General features: G+C 39.0%; 1 protein-coding gene across 9 annotated transcripts in view; it reads right to left on the bottom strand.

The window, feature by feature from the left end:
- Positions 1 to 17643, bottom strand: part of CTNND2 (catenin delta 2) — a 646650-nt gene that overhangs the window by 393523 nt on the left and 235484 nt on the right. For 8 of the 9 annotated variants that reach the window (XR_007888643.1, XM_051610842.1, XM_051610849.1 and 5 more), the window contains one exon: positions 528 to 640. Coding sequence is in view for 8 of the 9 variants with exons in the window: in XM_051610842.1 (XP_051466802.1) it covers positions 528 to 640 (113 nt within the window). In the remaining variant the exon portion in view is untranslated. Of the gene's footprint in view, positions 1 to 527; positions 641 to 16133; positions 16182 to 17643 lie in introns of those variants that run through there. The other variant, XM_051610843.1, reaches the window with a different exon arrangement.

The raw sequence follows: 17643 nt of genomic DNA, 5'->3' as shown, positions 1-17643 counted from the left end.
ATGTACCAGAACAACTTCTTAGATTTAAGAAAGCCAATGTTTAAAAAATGAGAGTGACTCATACCTTATAATTCCATTTTGATGTCAGGTTAGCAGCTTAAATAATTACCTCTAAAGCTTTTAACACTTTGAATGATGAAATTATTATAAAATAGGTTCACAAAACCTATCAAAACATCTCTGCAAATATGAAGTCAAAAAGCTCTGGCTGAACATTACATCTGTATTTGTAGAAGTTGTTTTGCTGTTCATCCATTCAAACTACAGCAAATCAATTAATTCCAAATGTGACTATTATTTTATTACTGGACAAACGAGACACCAAATCACATGAAATTAAGCTTCTTCTTGAAATTTTCTTTTCTAAAAAGCAGATAAAAATGCAAATTTTCAAACTCTACTAAAAATCTCACGTTCCCTGGAGTATAATTTCTTTACCAAAAGATGACAGATCTTGTTCTCAGTGGTAAATCATAACAGCATTAAAACTAATCTCATTACAAAGAAATTAACAATTCGTACATTACCTAATGCTGCTCATGCTTCCAGTTTCTGATCCAAGCTTACATCTCTCCAGCTGGCTAGCTACAATTTGACGTTCAGCCTCAAGTTCTCGAGTCAGTCTCTCAAACTGCAGCTCCTGAAAAAATAAATTTAACCATTTGTTTTCACTTATCTTGAGATTCAGATGGAATTTCGGCACATAAAAGTATGGCTTGTGTAAAACCCGTTAATATAAGAAAGTTTTGTGTTTGTTTTTTTCTTTTCAAACACATTCATAGTTCAATCTTTTGTGGTAACACCTAGGCATTCCTTCATTCACTCTAATAATATATGTCATAGAATGAGCCAGTTTATCAGGAATGGAATTTCCAAATACATTCACCAATTTAGGCCTACGGTAACAAAAGCTTTTGTCCTCAAAAAGACATAATTCACATTACACTACAGTGAAATAATCTGAAGATGTGTTGTTATGGACAGAACACAGTTTGATTTCTGCACTTAATGATGTGCAGAGTGGAAACTCAAGTAGATCTGGACAAAAGCCATGTTAAAAATCCTACTAGTAACTGAATGCATTTCCTTTTATTCTTGCAAGGAAGCCAAACCAGTCCCATCAGATAAGGTTTATCCACAGAACTTACAAACCTACTGCTAAAGAGTTTCTGGTGTTATACACAAGAGATTATATTTTAATTAAAAGAAAGAAGGAAAAAAAAAACCCAAAACAAAGAAAAACAAAACAAACCAGTACAAGTAAAATCCCCACTACTCCTTAAAGAGCTATATTTCCCACATAAGGTAGCAGTAGTTTTCTCAAATACAAAATTAAAACAATTTTAGGGAATTATGTTTGTTGTAAATTTGCCAAATGTTGATGCTCTTTTATTTTGGTCATATTTACATTAAGTCATTTTAATAGGTAAATAGAAACAGCTCTTGTATCCCTTTTCTTTGGGTTTGCGGAAGGCTGAAGAAAACATTTTTTGAGAATCTACTTGTTGAATTACTCCTGTGTCCACATAAATGCACATGTTCTCTCTTACTTTTTTTTTTTTTTTTTTGTCTTTCAAAAGTCATCCCTATAATGCAGAGGTATGGGAGAGAATCCCTTAAATAACTCCCCAGCAATGTCTTGCCTAGTAGTAAAACAGCATTAGAAATTTATTGGGTCATGACTTATGTATACCAAGTGCCACTGAAGAAAGAACTTGTCATTTGAGAGAAAGGAATGAATGGTGGGAGTAGAGAGAAGAATTCAAAAGTCTTCATCCTATCTGCTACCTGAAATCTCCAACCATGAAGCCAAGCTTAAATGGAGATATCAGATTTTTCAAATCTCTGAAACAAGGCAAACCATAACTGAAACGGAAGAAGGCTGGTGGTTGTTCTACCTAATTCAGATGGTAATTTCCCTTTGTTTCTCTTGTTATTGGCATGGAATGACTTGTTTCCTGCACTGTGAGTAGCAGGTGAAGTCCACATGGACTATATACAGCATGAAATAACCAGTATATACTTAAATGACCACTGACTACATGACAAAGCCTACTTAATTCTGTATTCAGTATTCCAAGCAAAATTATCCAGAGTACAAGAATACCATCAAGAGTCAGACTGATGTAATGAGCAAAATATCACTGCTCGCTCAATGAATGTTAATAGTGCATTAATAATCATAGTTAATAATACTCTCTGCACATTTTTGTAGTACTCAACTTTTTAAAAATTGTTGTTAGTAGATGGGACTATTAAGTCTCCTGATAATAACCACCTATTTCAGATATACCTACTTGACAGACAGCATTTGTTTCTCACCTAGTAGTATCAATTGTCTGAAAAGCTGAAGAGACTGTTCAAAAACTTCCCCAGAGTTATTACTCAAATTCTGGCCTTGTTTGCATAAAGTAACACCCTTAGTGCGGAATGGCCTGTAACAGAAATACAACTGAAGTTCTGAAGAACATAAAATGAAAGTAAAGTACTATAGTATTTGCTCTGCTGGCATGCTTATATCAAAGCACGTAAGCACTGGGAAATTTTCATAGTATAAAATACCAAACCAAACCAAACACAGCATTAAGTTTACTTTCTAAAGAAAAGCAAAAAGTTTACCAGCTATTCTGTTCCACTGTGTTTTGTGAATTACTAATTCTATCATTACAGTATCATCAATACACATTTTGACACTTAACATAAGTTTCCAGCCTGCCAGCTTCACTTCCCACCATCCCAGGTGGGGCAAGTCAGACGTATTCTTTGTGGAGCAGAGGGCATTTTGTTTACCTGCCCCGTGAGACGTTCTCGTAACATTAATATGAGAATGCAGGAATCAAGGACTTGGAAGCGTACACTCCTGACTGTCCATGCTGTCATTTGCCTTTTCCCAGACAGACAGGCATAGCTCATTGCGTCCTTTTACTCCAGAAGGTGTGCAAACAAGCTCTCTTCAGCTCCCTTTTGTCTCTAGTGTCCCAAGTCAACTACATATAGCAATGCCTCCAAAACAACTTTATTGAAATACTAAAAGAGTAAATATTATTTTGCCTTTTATTTTCTTCTACTATATACAGTGTATCTCCTCATATACTTTCTGTTTCATATTCAGTTAATCACTATGGTTGACTGCTTTTCCCAGCTAACACCCTTATGTCATGATTACTTTGTCTACAGAATATTTTTTGCTCATTATTCTAGCCTCCAGAATATACTTTTCTACTCTTGATTCTGTCATCTATCTTTCTTTCCCATTTACTCTTTTCTCCATTCCATCTTTCTTTCATTTCCAAGCATACTTCACGACTCATCCTCCACTAATCTCTTTCAGTCCTATTATACAAATTAAAAAATACCAAAAAAAAGATCAGTTTAAGCAATCTCTCTCTATATATATATATATTTATAAAATTGGTCCCTTATTGAAGGACCTCTGCTTTTCTTAAGATGTAGACATCAGTGTTTTTTGGTTTCACTGGCCACATTATTTAAGTCCCACCCTGCAGATATGACTGGAAAGGGAAGGTTGCGTATATGTTCCTTCTCAAGCAGGAGATGTGCTGGATCACTTAAGAAAATAATAATCTCGGGTTTCTAATGCATGAAAATGGCTAGAATAGGTGAACAGTAACTTTATTACTAGCTCGATTAAACTGCTGCTACTTCTCAATTGTCTTCCGTCATGTGCCATCAGAAGTTAGGGCTGGAAGGAACAAGATGAAAGGGGGGGAGGGAGGTGGGTTGGAATATGTGAAAGGGCAAAGCTAAACAATTATTACCTCAGAATTATTCTCTACATTAATTTTAACAAACAAATGTATTAGGTATTCCCTCATGTGATAAAAAAGGTGCGGTTCCACAGGGTTGCCTTTGGAATGAAAGAAGAAAATAATTCAAGAGTTGGGAGAGTCTGCTGCCCCTCCATATCAAGAGTCCCTGGCAGAAAACCAATTAATAAGCTTCCTTCTCTTTGTTCAGGAAGCAGTGAGAGTGATTAATATTTGAATAAATCCGTATGTTTAGATTTCAAGCAGCTGTCACAATGCAGGAAGACAGAAACTAGAAATAATATTTGCTTACATTTTTAAAAAATAACCACTGAACCTGACTCCATCATTTGTCTTACTTGTTCTGTTTACAATTATCTTCACCAGTTCACGCCATGTTATCTTCACAACCTTCTATTATTTATCTGAATCAAGATAATCGAAACATCAAAATTAAAAACAAATTCCTACCCACTGATTATGCAAATCTGTTGTCAAGACAAACCAAAATGAAGAACCGCAGAAACTACACTGAAACATTCAAATTAATTTAATTAATGCCACATCAAGTGCAGCTTCAAGGGCAAACATGCCAATGCAAGTGCACATGCAAAAGCCCTCAAAATGAAATGACTGGTCAGGCAGTTCTTATCACCATAAAGGGTGCAGGAGCAGGAAGCCAACAGAAAAATTAGAGATAATGATGAGAGCAATGCCGAGAAATCACTCAAGAGAGCTGCTTGGAATGGGAGGAACTTCAAGATAACTTTCATTTATTTGAAATTATAAGAAGAGTATGTATCTGCTAAGACTTGAAGCAGTTTATGTTTAAAAGTGGTTATTTGTCCACTATCATAAAGTTTTTTTGTAAAAATACTCATTACTCCATAGACAGCAACTGGATATATTCATCTTTTCAGTATGAGATTTATGTTTTACCTACCCTTTGCAGACACCAAAAGTTCAGCCATTATATAAGATTTGAGTCACGTCATATGCTTCACAGTAGTCCAGAAATGGAATAAGCCTGATGGAAATGTTCACAACCTTAACACAGGTTATGACCTTCTGAACTCTGGGCACACCAAGTAAGAGAGTATTGGATTATTTTTATGCTTTGTATATGCTAGGTGGTCTGTACTGACTCATTTGAATGTTGGGAGAGGAAAAACAGGTTAAAAGAAATTTGGCTTATATTCAGGGATGATCTCACTTTTCTCTGTCCTTTGCAATCTTAAAATAATCCTTCAGTCCTTTCACAGACAGATGTGTACTAACGCTGAGCTAAAGACACAGCAAAATCAGTAGGGATATTAAAAAACAGCAGATACAAAAAAAACCCAACATAAAAAACATTTAAATTTAGGCTGAACAGCCTTGTGGATCTATTTAATTCCCAAGAATCTCAAGGTCATAGCAAGAAAAGAGAAAAATCATTTAGCCTTTGATTTTTGTAAATATGCTACACGAAACCAAATTGGTGCACTGATGATCACTTGAATCTTCCAATACACACAAATAACAGCACTGAGGTAAGGCTGGGAATCCCCGGTGAGATTAATAATAAAAGCCTGATTATAGCTACACAAACAAATAAATAATTTCCTGGACCAAAGTCTTTCATCAGAGTATCTTAGAAGCCACAGAATTTCCTGAAGTACGTAGGCTGTAGGAATGTACAACACTGGCTCTATCTTGTAACCTATTAAACAAGAAAAACCATACCTCAGTCTCACAAGGAGTATGTGTACGTTGTCATTTGCATCCTATGGCATCATGCATCATCCTGGCACAACTATAAACTCCAAGTAGATGCCAATATTTAAAATGGTGTTGGACACAAACTATTCTTAACCTATTGTACTGGACACATGTGAGCAACTAAAATTGGGATACATACTTCTTGAGGAAAACAGCAAAACCTAGGGAAGTTTAACTTGGCAGAAATCTAGGGAAAGCATCAGATACAAACCAGACCTGACAGCCCACTGTGTAACTAGAAAGAAAACAAAATGTCTTGATGTTTTCAAACAGGATGAAAACATCACTAGCAATTCCTCTACCAATCTGACACCCAGTGTTGTTCAGAAGCTTCAAAACTGAGCTTTAGAATGTACCACTTGATTTTTTCAGCTTCTCTACTTCTCCACTGTTGGACTGTGTTTTCAATTGTACTGCTCTTACCCTTTTTCACTGGATTGTTTCCTTCTTCCCTTTCACTGAATAACACAGGGGTGAGGGGTAAAAGCTCACAGCAAGGTAACAATCAGATGAGCAGAGTGGTGGCAAATTCAGAAACTCAGTAGTGGATGTATTGTTGTAGGATCTTAATGGAGGCCAAAATACCACTAAGATTTAAAAAAAATAATAACAGAATTGTTAGCATCTATGACCGTACCTATATGAAACTGCAAGTTCATAGGTAACATCAATCTGCAGGAAGTAATTCATACGCTGGCAGGACAACCATTTAGAGAAACCTTGATAAGCTAGAGGAACAGGCCAATGGTAGTGTAATGAAGATCAAGAAAGAAAAATAAAAAGTCCTGCATGGAGGATGGAATCCCATGTAGCATTACAGCCTCTCCACAGAAAGGACATGGGGGTCTGGCGGACAACCAGCTGCAACTCAACAGTGCATTCCTGTAGTTATGACAGCCACCCACTTATTTCACTGCACTAGCAGAAGAGTCACTAGCAGAACAAAGAAGCAATTATTCTCTTTTATTTGGTACTCCTGAAGCTGCATCTTGAGTATAGTGCCTGGTTTTGGGCCACCAGGACAAGAGACATGAAAAGATTCAGAAGACAAGCAGAGGGCCACAAAGATGGTTAGACGATTGAAGCACACAGTGTACAAGAAGCTGGAGGGATCTGGTTTGTTTAGCACGGGGAAGAGTAAGTCCAGGGAGGATCTAAACGCGCGCTTTTACTTCTTAAAAGGGGAATTACAGTAAAGACATCATAGAGCTGTAGAATGGTTTGGGCTGGAAGGGACCTTCAAGATCTAGTTTCAAACCTCCTGCATGGGCCAGGACACCTTCCACTAGATAAGGTTGTTCAAAACCAGTGTCTCACCACTCTTGCACTGAAGCATTTATTCCTAATGTCTAACCTAAATCTCCCCTCTTCCAGTTTAAAACCATTACCCCTTGTCCTATCACTACATGCCCTAAGAAAAAGTCCTTCCCCAGCTTTCCTGTAGGCCCCCTTCAAGTGCTGGAAGGCTGCTATAAGGTCTCCCTGGAGCCTTCTCTTTTCTAGGCTAAACAGCTCCAAATCTCTCAGCCTGTCCTTGTAGAAGTACTCCAGCCCTCTGATCATCTTCACTGCCCTCCTCTGGACTTGCCCCAACAGTTCCATGTCCTTCCTGTGTTGAGGGCTGCAGAACTGGACACGGTACTCCAAGTGGGGTCTAACGAGAGCAGAGAAGAGTGGGAGAATCACCCCCCTTGACCTGCTGGCCATACTTCTTTTGGTGCAGCCTAGGATACGGTTGGTTTTCTGGCCTGCAAGAGCACACTGGTGGCTCATGTTGAGCTTCTTATCAACCAAAACCCCCAAGTCCTTCTTCTCAGGGCTCTTCTCAAGCCATTCTCTGCCCAGCCTGTATTTGTGCTTGTAATTGCCCTGATCCAGGTGCAGGACCTTTCACTTGGTCTTGTTGAACTTCATGCAATTTGCACCAGCCCACCTCTCAAGCCTGCCAAGGTCCCTCTGGATGGCATCCCTTCCCTCCAGTGTGTCAACCACACCACACAGCTTGATGTCATTGGCAAACTTGCTGAAGGTGCACTCGATTGCACCATCCATGTTGCCAAGAAAGATGATGCCATTCATTACTGATCTCCCCTTCGACACTGAGAATTTCAGACTCTTGTCAGATGTAAAAAGTAAATAGAGAACAGTCACAAGTTTCTGACGGATATAAGGGAAAAACCCACAAACAAAAAAACAAACTGCAAAACCAAACTACACAGCAAGGGTGGTTAAACACTAGAACAGATTGCTCAGGCAGGTTGTACAATCTCCATTTTTGGAGATTCTGGAAGTCAACTGTGCATCTGATTTAACATTTAAGCTAGTCCTGCTTGGATCAGAGCTCTAGAGGACGCTTTTAACATAGTTTTTCCATGATCCAAGAACTTATGAGTTCTGAAATTTTTTCCAAGGCTTTATGGCAATCCGTATTATGGATTAGAGATCAGTGGCTATCAAACTCTCTGAACATCATCATGCTTCCATAAAGACACATTTGATTTGATGTAAGTGCTAGCATTTTATCAGTCTGAATCTGTATTTCTCTACCTTATTCCTTCACCTGATCCAAATGGTTTAGCAATCCCATGCTTCTTCACAACATACGAGCATGGCATCTGGGCTAGTATGCATATGGAATATTTATGGCGTAAAGAACTTATTTGCCAATTATGGTGCTTAAAAATAAACTATTCCTTCTTTTTCATTTAAGATAACTTCAAAGAAGTTCATTTCATGCCTTTAAAAACTTTTCTAGAAATCAAACTCTATTTTATTTTCTTTTTTTAGGACCCTGATACAAATGAGGTCACAATCACATTCAGTGGAATGTTTCAGCTCTCCAGGCACATTGCCCTGTTCCTCTGTGAGTTACAGGCAAGCCTTGCACATTGCCCAACTGCCTGGACTTCTGTTCCTAGGGAAATTGTATTATTTCTTCTCCAGCACAATCACCAAAGTTATTCAAATTATCTCAATTTTTCTGTTACAAATTGCCTAGTCCTTTTTTATCCCATTCTCTCTTCTCTGTTTTGTATTCAGCTTTAGTCTTCTAGCTCAGTTCTTTCTTATTCTCACTTGTTTTTGCATCCCTTGCCAACATCCCCAATGGTTTATCACCCACCATGATTGCTGTGATATTCCACTTCCTCCCATCCAAACTACCTCAGTTCCCAAAGCAATAAAGTACAAGTAAAAGCCTTAGAGTGTTAGGACAGGATCAGAACTACTAAGATCTTTCTAATCTCATACTTTTGCTTCTTCACTCTCTGCAGCAGCAATTTAAGGAGGATGCAAGATAAAATTACTTTCTAACTCACTAGTTTTTACTTGATTTAGGACATATTGTTACTGATTGTAAAACTCAATGTGGGAGAAAAAAAACAAAACCCAATATCCAGAGACGGTGGATCTTCTCCAAGAAGAGTGAGCAAAACAGAGTTGAAGTTTATTCGCAGACTCTGACTCTTCAGTGTTACATTGTCCCAAGCTTGTAATTCTTGTTTATTCTCAGTTTTCCAGGCACAAAGATTTACTACATCTAAGTTGAAAAGGGTAACTACATATACAGTGGCAGTTTTTGGGGCCTGCCTTTGCGTGTTCAGCAAATCTCATATATCAGACAGAACTGTGGACTGATGCCTTTTGCTCCGATTTTCCAATACATATCTGTAAGGTCATTTTGTTCTGAAAAGAGCAAAGCAGTCCTGCTGCAGCTGGAAGATACTTTGAAATAACATGGTTTCAAAAACTGAAATTTAAAAAAATGTTCTTGATATTGAAGCACTGAGAATTTTTTTTTTTTTTTTATTCTGACGACACACTCAGCTTCTAGTCTCACTTTCTTCTCTGATCTGATCTGCAGTCTGACAGGCATTATGCCAAGATGCTAGCAATAGCTACAAAGGTGTCCACATACATACTGCGGATACCAATAACACACAACTCTTTGCATGTAGTCTATCTACATGTTTAGAGATCTAAAGCCTTCTACAGGATTCTTTTCATGGGATTCTGCAGTTCCCTATTCATACACACCTAAACTAGTTCCACCTCTCAGAGCTTTGAAGATACTTGCCATCCTAGGCATTGCATACTGGTGGAGAGCCAGCGTCACAAATCATCAGTTTTACACTTGTCAAGAATGGTCTAAGAGATTGGAGGTATCTAGTCTCTTCCTCTTCTCCTACTTCCATCAGAGAAATTATTTTGGTGAACAAATTCTCTTTTGATTTTCCTTGCCTTGTAAGAGATTGATTAATCCATACATAGACTGTGCAGCATTTCCAAGAACAGACTCCACAATTTGCAATTATCCTTGAATCTCTGAATTAATTAGGATACTAGATCTGAATATTGCCATGAGTAGCTATTAAACAGCTAGTCATTAGCATGTTAGTAAGGGATTCAGAAGTTATCTAACAAAGCAAGAAAGGCTTATATAATTTTTTTGAGGACAACCTACTGCATGAAAACTAATACCCTTAGAAAATATTTTCAGCATACTTCCAAGACTCAGTTTGCTACACCAATCAACTACGGATGCACTTTCCAATACATAGAGGACTACAGTAAAACTGTAAGGAAATTCAGCACAAATACAGGGATGTTCATAAACATTTCTACTATTCTACCAGACAGTACATTGATTAGTCAAATAATTAATTTATTTCTAATTCTATTACGTATTAAGGAAAAATAAACAAACAAAAAAACAACCCCCCCCCAAAAAAAAAAACAAAACACCACAACAACAACCAACCAAACAACAACAAAAAAAAACCAAACAGGCTTTCAAACAGCTCGGACTAAAACATTTCAACTCAAGGACTGCAAACCCTTGAGATTTGCACACTTCGTCTTACAGATGATTCTCTGGCAGCAGCAGTTAACTTTAATAGCCCGAACTATGCTTTTGAATCTTTTCTCTTTAATTACATCTTTTATTAAAAAGAAGAGAACTAGTAAAATGATTAGGCAATTCATTCCTTTTCTGGCTACCCTGCAGAAATACCATAGATTCAGGAAATTGCCAACAGATTCATATTGTTCCTTATTGTCCTCATTTGAGCCAGGATGAAGCCAGTTTTCCTTTTACTGATTTTTTTTTTTTTCCTTTAGTAAGCTTTCTTTCAACTAGTAGCAGAGTGTTCCAACTAAGGCTGAAAACAGTGGAATGTTTTTCTAACTGCTGGGTCTTCAAGGTCACACCTTCACTCTGCTGGCTCAGACACTACGGGGAGATCTATGACCCCCCCCTGAAGGAGGCTGAGTTAGACAGACAGCAAAATTGGCCAGATATTCCATTCCATATATCTACGTAGGCTCAGAGGAAGGTCAGAGATCACAGAAGACAACTTCCTTCCTGCTTCTTTTTCCCTTCTCTTCCATCTATGGCCAGTGTCCAGGGAGGACTCCCATCCATCCAGCACCATCGACCCCCAGGCTCGAGCTCTCCTGACCCTCAGCACTCAGCGCTCTCTCCGGCAGCAGCCTGGAACTTTTTGGGACTGTTCACAGCTCAGGAGATGCTGTGGGAGTTGCTGGGGTGGGGGGAGGCAATAGGGGTTTTGTACATTTCCTGAACACGTTTGTGTATAATTGTATTTTCTTTTATCATTAGTGTTTAATTAAAGCTGTGTATTTTTCAATCCAGCCAAGTTTCTCTTTTTCTCTCTCTCCTTCCCTACCTGGGTAGGAGGGGGAGGGGATCAAGAGTATTGTTGTCAAACCTGAGTCAAACAGAGACACTTACGAAAGAGAAAAGCAGTTAGTATTGAAAATGTTAGTTTTAAGAATTATCATTACGATCTTTTCCTTCTAATTTCTGGTATGAATAGCTCATCTTTTTAACAAAGCAAAAAGGTTTTTATACTGAAATTATAGTCTAAAAATCACCTGTTTGAAAACAAATAGGTAAGGAACATGCAGTTCAGGATAACATTCTTAGCATTTAGACAAAAAGCTTAGAATTAAAATAAATAAATAATGTCACTGGATAAAAAGAATTTGTATGGGTTGAAACAGCATAGAGTTGGCACTACTATATGTCCACCAAGACAAGAGACATATTTTGAAAGAAGGGTAAAGAATGCAATAGTTCTGGGAGTTTTCACTTACCCCTGTAGTTTGTATAGTCAAAACAAACAAACAAACAAACAATAAAACAACAAAAAACCTAAAACAAACAAAAATAAAACCAAAAGGCAACAGAGAGACAAGGCACATAGAGTTATTTTTTTTATACTATCACAGCTGCTTAGGATGCCCACAAGAAAAGACAATTCTTGACTTGGTCTCAGGTAATGCACAAAAGATGGTTTGAAATCGTGCATCTAAGAAGCCATTCTTTAAGTGATCGTTCTGTGCTCAGACTCCACATCCCTACAGAAGGCAGAAGACTTGCCAGTTGGCAGTTACATAAACAGAGAAAAACGTAACAAAAAAAAATCAAAAAGTTTGCGTAAAGCTAAGAGTTAAGCCCTCATAGGCAGTATGGAAACTACTTGATGCCTCCATATTTGAAACGGAGAGGCAACGCAGTCAAGAAAATGCTTAAGACATAACAAAAAGAAGTTAGTACAGTTAAACAGGAGGGCAAAGGAAGTCACTAGAGACATCTTTAAAAGAAGAAAAGAATGGACCACAAATGCTGACAGGTTTAAACATAAACACACAGGACAGCATAACATGGTTCTAAAGGACAAATAGCCAAAGGTATCAAAGCAAACAACAAATCTTTTTTTCAAATGCATTGGGAGCAAGAAGCTGCCTGGACAGTCTTTAGAGGCATTGGATGAGCAGGATATAAAACGGTTCATTGAAGAGAAACTAAATTAATCCTTTAGAAAGGCTTTTGTTATTTCATTGGACTCACTGAGACAGTTTTATCAGATGATCTGCCTGAAACTGAAGCAACTGTAAACTAGACCAAGATACATCCTGACAAAAAAACAGTATCAAATTGGAAGATCAGATGGTGTTTGCTCAAGAGTTCTGCAGAAACTAAAAAATACATAGCTTAAAACAGATGTAGTACCTGAGAACTGAAAGACTTGGAATGCAACTCTGTTTCCAGGAAGATCAATAAGACTACAAAGTATCAAGCCAGACAGTTATATCCAGCAAATTAGTGGAGTCTATAACATGTAACAGAATTAGGTGATGCTGACAAACATGAACTACTTCTTTAGAAAGCTTCTGTATAGATAAGTACTTTCTTAAATAGGAGGCTGAGACTAGAAATAAATGGTAAATTCTCAGAGTTGAAAGTGTCCACCAGTGAAGTTCTGGTTCTGTGCTCCACACTACTCAATGCATATATAAATGACTTGAAACAAGGAGTGAACCAAGTTTGGCAACAATACAAAATCATGCAAGAGAGTAAGGGTGAAGGGCATCAACAGAAAATTTCAGAAGGAAGTTTGCACAGCCTGAAAAAGCAGGACACAAAATAGGAGATGAAATTCCCTGTAAATAAGCAGAAGGTGATTCTCATAGAGCAAAACCAGTCCTAACTTCACATGCTTTTCAACTGATTAGAAGTGCTTCTATGAGTTTAATACTTTCTTCCAGAAATCTAAAGCTGACTTTTCTGTAGTTTCCTGGATCTACCTTTCTGGCCTTTTGATAGATGACTCTAATATTTGCCCTTTTCCAGGCATACAGGATTTCCCCCTACTTCCATGACCCTTCAAGGATGTTAAGAAGTAGTACTGAGATGATATCACCCAAATCTCTCAGCACCCTCAGTTGCATTCTACCAGGTCACAGAGGAAATGTACCTGTCCTATTTGTACAGGGGAAAGGGACAACTGAATGCGGTCAACTAACCACTGGACACTTCTACAATGCTGACTCTCCACCAGGACAACTGTACATCCATGGACAGGTGGTGCTCATTCAGCACCAGGGACAAGACCCCCTGGGAGCAGGTGTCTCATTTCTGCATGAAAACTGTTTGTACAGAGGAGCTCAAGTAACATGAAAAATTAATGGTGAGACAAAGGCAACTCAATGAAAAGCATTATGAACAGCTTGTTTTAGGTCACAATCCTGAACATCACTTCTAAAAACTGTGTTTTGATGTTCTTTAATTTTATTTGCTCAATGTTCCTTCTATAAAATGTTTTTTGTTAACTACCCTACATATATACAGTTCCCATGCAAAAGTCAGAGCACTGTGAGCAGAGCTGCCTACTCCCCAACATTCTGGTCATGCTGCTGAACACACTTCTGCTCATGGTGCTGAATGAGCAACATCTGCTGACTGGCCTACAGTCACCTTGGTGGAGGGAAGGGGTTGTAGAAGTGTCCAGCTCACAGCTGTCTGGCCATGGATGTTGGATGTGGCAGATAGTTGGCTGCATATACTTGCCACTGGACATTTGTCCTAAACCCTTTGTACAGATGGTCCCTCAGGTGACCCCCCCTCTACTATCAGTGATTTGCCAATTGCTTTGTTGTTGCATCTCAATAGAGTTTTGGGACCTGACATTATCTGTGAAGACAGACTGAGTTGCCTGAGCCTTTCCTGTGCCATCTTTTAATGGAGTTGCTGGCCCTCCATTCAGCAGCAGGCCTACATCTTTCTGCTGCTTCCTAACTAACATACATGCATGTTTATGTTATTCTTGTTATCTCTTGCTAGTTTGAGCTCCAGATGATCTTTTGCCTTCTAATTGCATCTCTGCACACTGAAGCAGTATTTCTATATTTCTCTTTGGAAGTTTGCCCCTTTTGCACCACTCTAGTGCTCTTTTTTTCATTTGAGCTTTCTTAGGAGCTTGGTGTTTTTCCAACTGGTTAATTTTTATGTCTGCTCCTTTTCCTGCTTGGGGAGATAGACTGCTCTTGTGCTTCAAGAAACATCTGTATTGGGAAATCTACCAAAATTCCTGAGCTTCTATGTCCTCCAAAACAGACTCCTGTTGGATCCCTTCTAACAGTTCCCGGAGTGAGTTGAAATCTGTTCTTCTGAAGCCCAGGTCTTTTATTTGTCACTTTTACCTCTCAAGCCCTCTGGCCTCTACACTCCTATAGTTACTGCAGTTAGCACTGTTGTTGGCTTTCCCATCTTCAAACATGTCTCTATTAGTAAGCATTCAGTCCAGAAGAGCACTGTTCTATGTACCACTGTGTTACTTTCCCAATAAGTATCAAGATGGTAGAGGTCCATTTTGAGAACCAGGGCCTGCAGGCCTGTGGCCTGGTGGAGGTCAATGAAGAAGGCCACAGGAGCTCTGGGTGGTCAATGCCTCTGTCATCCTAGGAACAGCCCCATGGGCTGACACAGGAGTGTCATGTCACTACCATTTGATCACTAGCTTTCCTAAGAAGACACAAGCACGAAGAGTCTTATGTCACTGAATAAATTAATGGTGTGCTAGCATCTTGAAAATTCTGTGAATTTCTGGTGTTCCCATGTCTGAAATGATGTGGCAGAACTGAAAAGAAAGAAAAAAGGGCTAGAAGGATAATTAAAGGTATGAAACGGATTCTGTACAAGGAGCAACGAAGTTGGGAGTCTTCAGTCTGGAAAAGAGACAGCTTAGGGAGGACATGGCAGAGGTCTACAAAATTCCATATGGTGCATTCACTAGCTTTTTCAAAACAAGAAGTAGGCCACATCAAGTAAAGCAATTAAGAATAAGACTTGAAAAGAAATGAAAGAAGATGGTTTTATATGTAACAGGCATGCTTGTTGATAGTTACTAAGCACATTGTAACTTCACTGAGTTGTGGAAACCTGAAAACAGGTGGCTTTTGAATATTAAGAGTCAGTATCATATATTCTTATCCTTTTCTTACTGTTGCTTCAGCATATACTTATAGTCAACCTTGGGACACAAGCTGTCTGACCAACAATGGCCATTTTCATTAGTGAAACACATTTATTGCTATCAAAAAATAGACTAGAAAACATAATGAATCAGGTTTTTAATATAAAAAACAGATTTTCATCCATAAAACATCCAGATTAGAAACTGGGACCATTCTTTCAATCAAACACAAAATAGTTTTGCTATTGAGTCCTCAAACAAACAAACAAAAAGACTCCCAGATTTACACAACTCATTCTAAGTAAAGCAGTGAATGGAACAAAAGAAATATACTGGACTGGATTTGTAGGGATGGCTCTGGGAAATGAAACACACAATAAGCACTTGCTGCACTCCAGAATTACCAAGCCTCACTAAAATAATGGTGCTGCTTGCACAATTACAGGACAGATTTTAGTTCAATGATTAGTCAGTTGCCATCAAAACACCATTCAAGAAACTATCAGTAGATTAAAATGAACAGAAGCATCTCTACAGGGATGTTCCAAAAAGCAGGGATATCAGAATTTCTGCTATTATACAATTATAAAAGAAGAGAGTGATAGGAATCTTTGTCACTTTCATTGAATCAGGGGAAAGAAAACAGGGGAAAGAAAAAAAAAAAGAGAAAGTAAAAATAATGAATGAATCAACTTTTTCTATGACTGCAATCTGGATATTTCATTGACATTATTGCAGAAGTCATCTGAAATCCAAGCCTTTGTTACTGCAAAACATAGTGATCAAAATTGTATCTATTCGTGAGTGATGAATGCAGGAACCTTACAGCAGTGTTGATGATCCCAATGGTTTTGTTCAAGACCTGGCACATACGATGCACATTACTAAAGTCTCCAACCCCAAGTGCAGAACAAGCAGGTCAGAGTTCCAACTCCCATTTCAGAACAGACTGGTTCATGGTATCATAGTACTGAAAAAGAAAGGCAAAGTAAACAAAAACAAGCCAGAATTGCTGAATTTAAAATTTAGTATTTAAAACCAATTTAATAGCAGAAAGGGGGGTTGAATTTATTTCCAGCCATGGCTTCTGAGCTGTGGTTTAGAGCCATACCTGCTCTGCTCCTGGCCCCCTCTTAAATCTGTCTTCTCTCCGCACAGTGGGAACTTGGATTGGCTTAAATGCAGGCTCTCTCATCCCCACACCTGGCAGCAGCTGAATGCCACACATATTCCCCTTCAGGAATTGCAGGCACTGTTTCCATAGCAGCATCAGGAAAACCACACCAAACTGGTTAGGGAGTGAGGTGAGGAGATCCGGCAGGCCCCAGCAAAGCTACTTCCCATCTCCCTGGACAAGGCACCCTGAGCAATCAAGGGTGGGAGCAAAGCCAACCGTGCAGTCTGTGAGGCCTGGGAGGGACCAAGAGCACAGGTGACCTGGAATCCCCCCTTCATGCCTGATGAGTACTGCTGTGGTTTAAACAACAAAATACAGCAGTTCAAGTGCCCAGCTGTGCAGGTAAGTGGAAGGAGATCTGCAACAGGCCAGCAAGTGCTTGGCTCCCTTCTCCTCCAAGGTCCTCAAGGGTGGGTTGCCTGCAATTCTGTACCAGATGTATGGGGAAGTAGAGGTGTGCCCTTGACAGTAATTAAAATAGCACAAGAGAACCTCATTTTTACTTCACAAATCACCAAATGTGTGGTACCAAAGTCTCAACTGGACTTTCAACATCTCAGGGTCATGCATGTGTTGGGATTGTTTTGTCAAAGCCGTATGATTTGCACAGCTGAATGTCCAAGAGACAAAAATTAGATTAAATGTGACATTTCTGAATTATCTTGGATAGCCTGAAATAATGAGAATCTGGAATTGCAATCTATGCTTGCACAACATATCGAAGGTGCAAGATGACTCCTGCCATTTCCAATCCCCCACCTGCTCACCAACCATGACTCAATTTATCAGCACCACACATAGCCACTCATCACACACAGCGGGCATCTTTACAGGAGCACAGGAGGGTTGAGGTTGAAAGGGACCTCTGGAAGTCATCTGGTTCAACCCCACTTAAGCAGCACCATCTACAGTCCAGGACCATGTCCAGGCAGCTTTTGAATCACCCCAAGGAAGACTCTACAACTACCCTGGACAACCTGTGTCTGGTCAACCTCACACTGAAAAAGCGTTTTCTCATGTTCAGAGGGAACCTCCTGTGTTTCAGTATGTGCCCATTGCCTCTGGTCCTGTCTCTGGGCACCACTGAAAGGAAGCTGACTCCCTCTTTGCACTCTCCCTTCAAGTATTTATGTAGATTCATGAGATCCCATCTGAGCCT

This window comes from Apus apus, chromosome 2 (assembly GCF_020740795.1).
Source record: "Apus apus isolate bApuApu2 chromosome 2, bApuApu2.pri.cur, whole genome shotgun sequence".
Lineage (NCBI taxonomy): Eukaryota > Metazoa > Chordata > Aves > Apodiformes > Apodidae > Apus > Apus apus.
The sequence above is the reverse complement of the archived record's forward strand: the minus strand, read 5'-3'. Positions and strand labels throughout refer to the sequence as shown.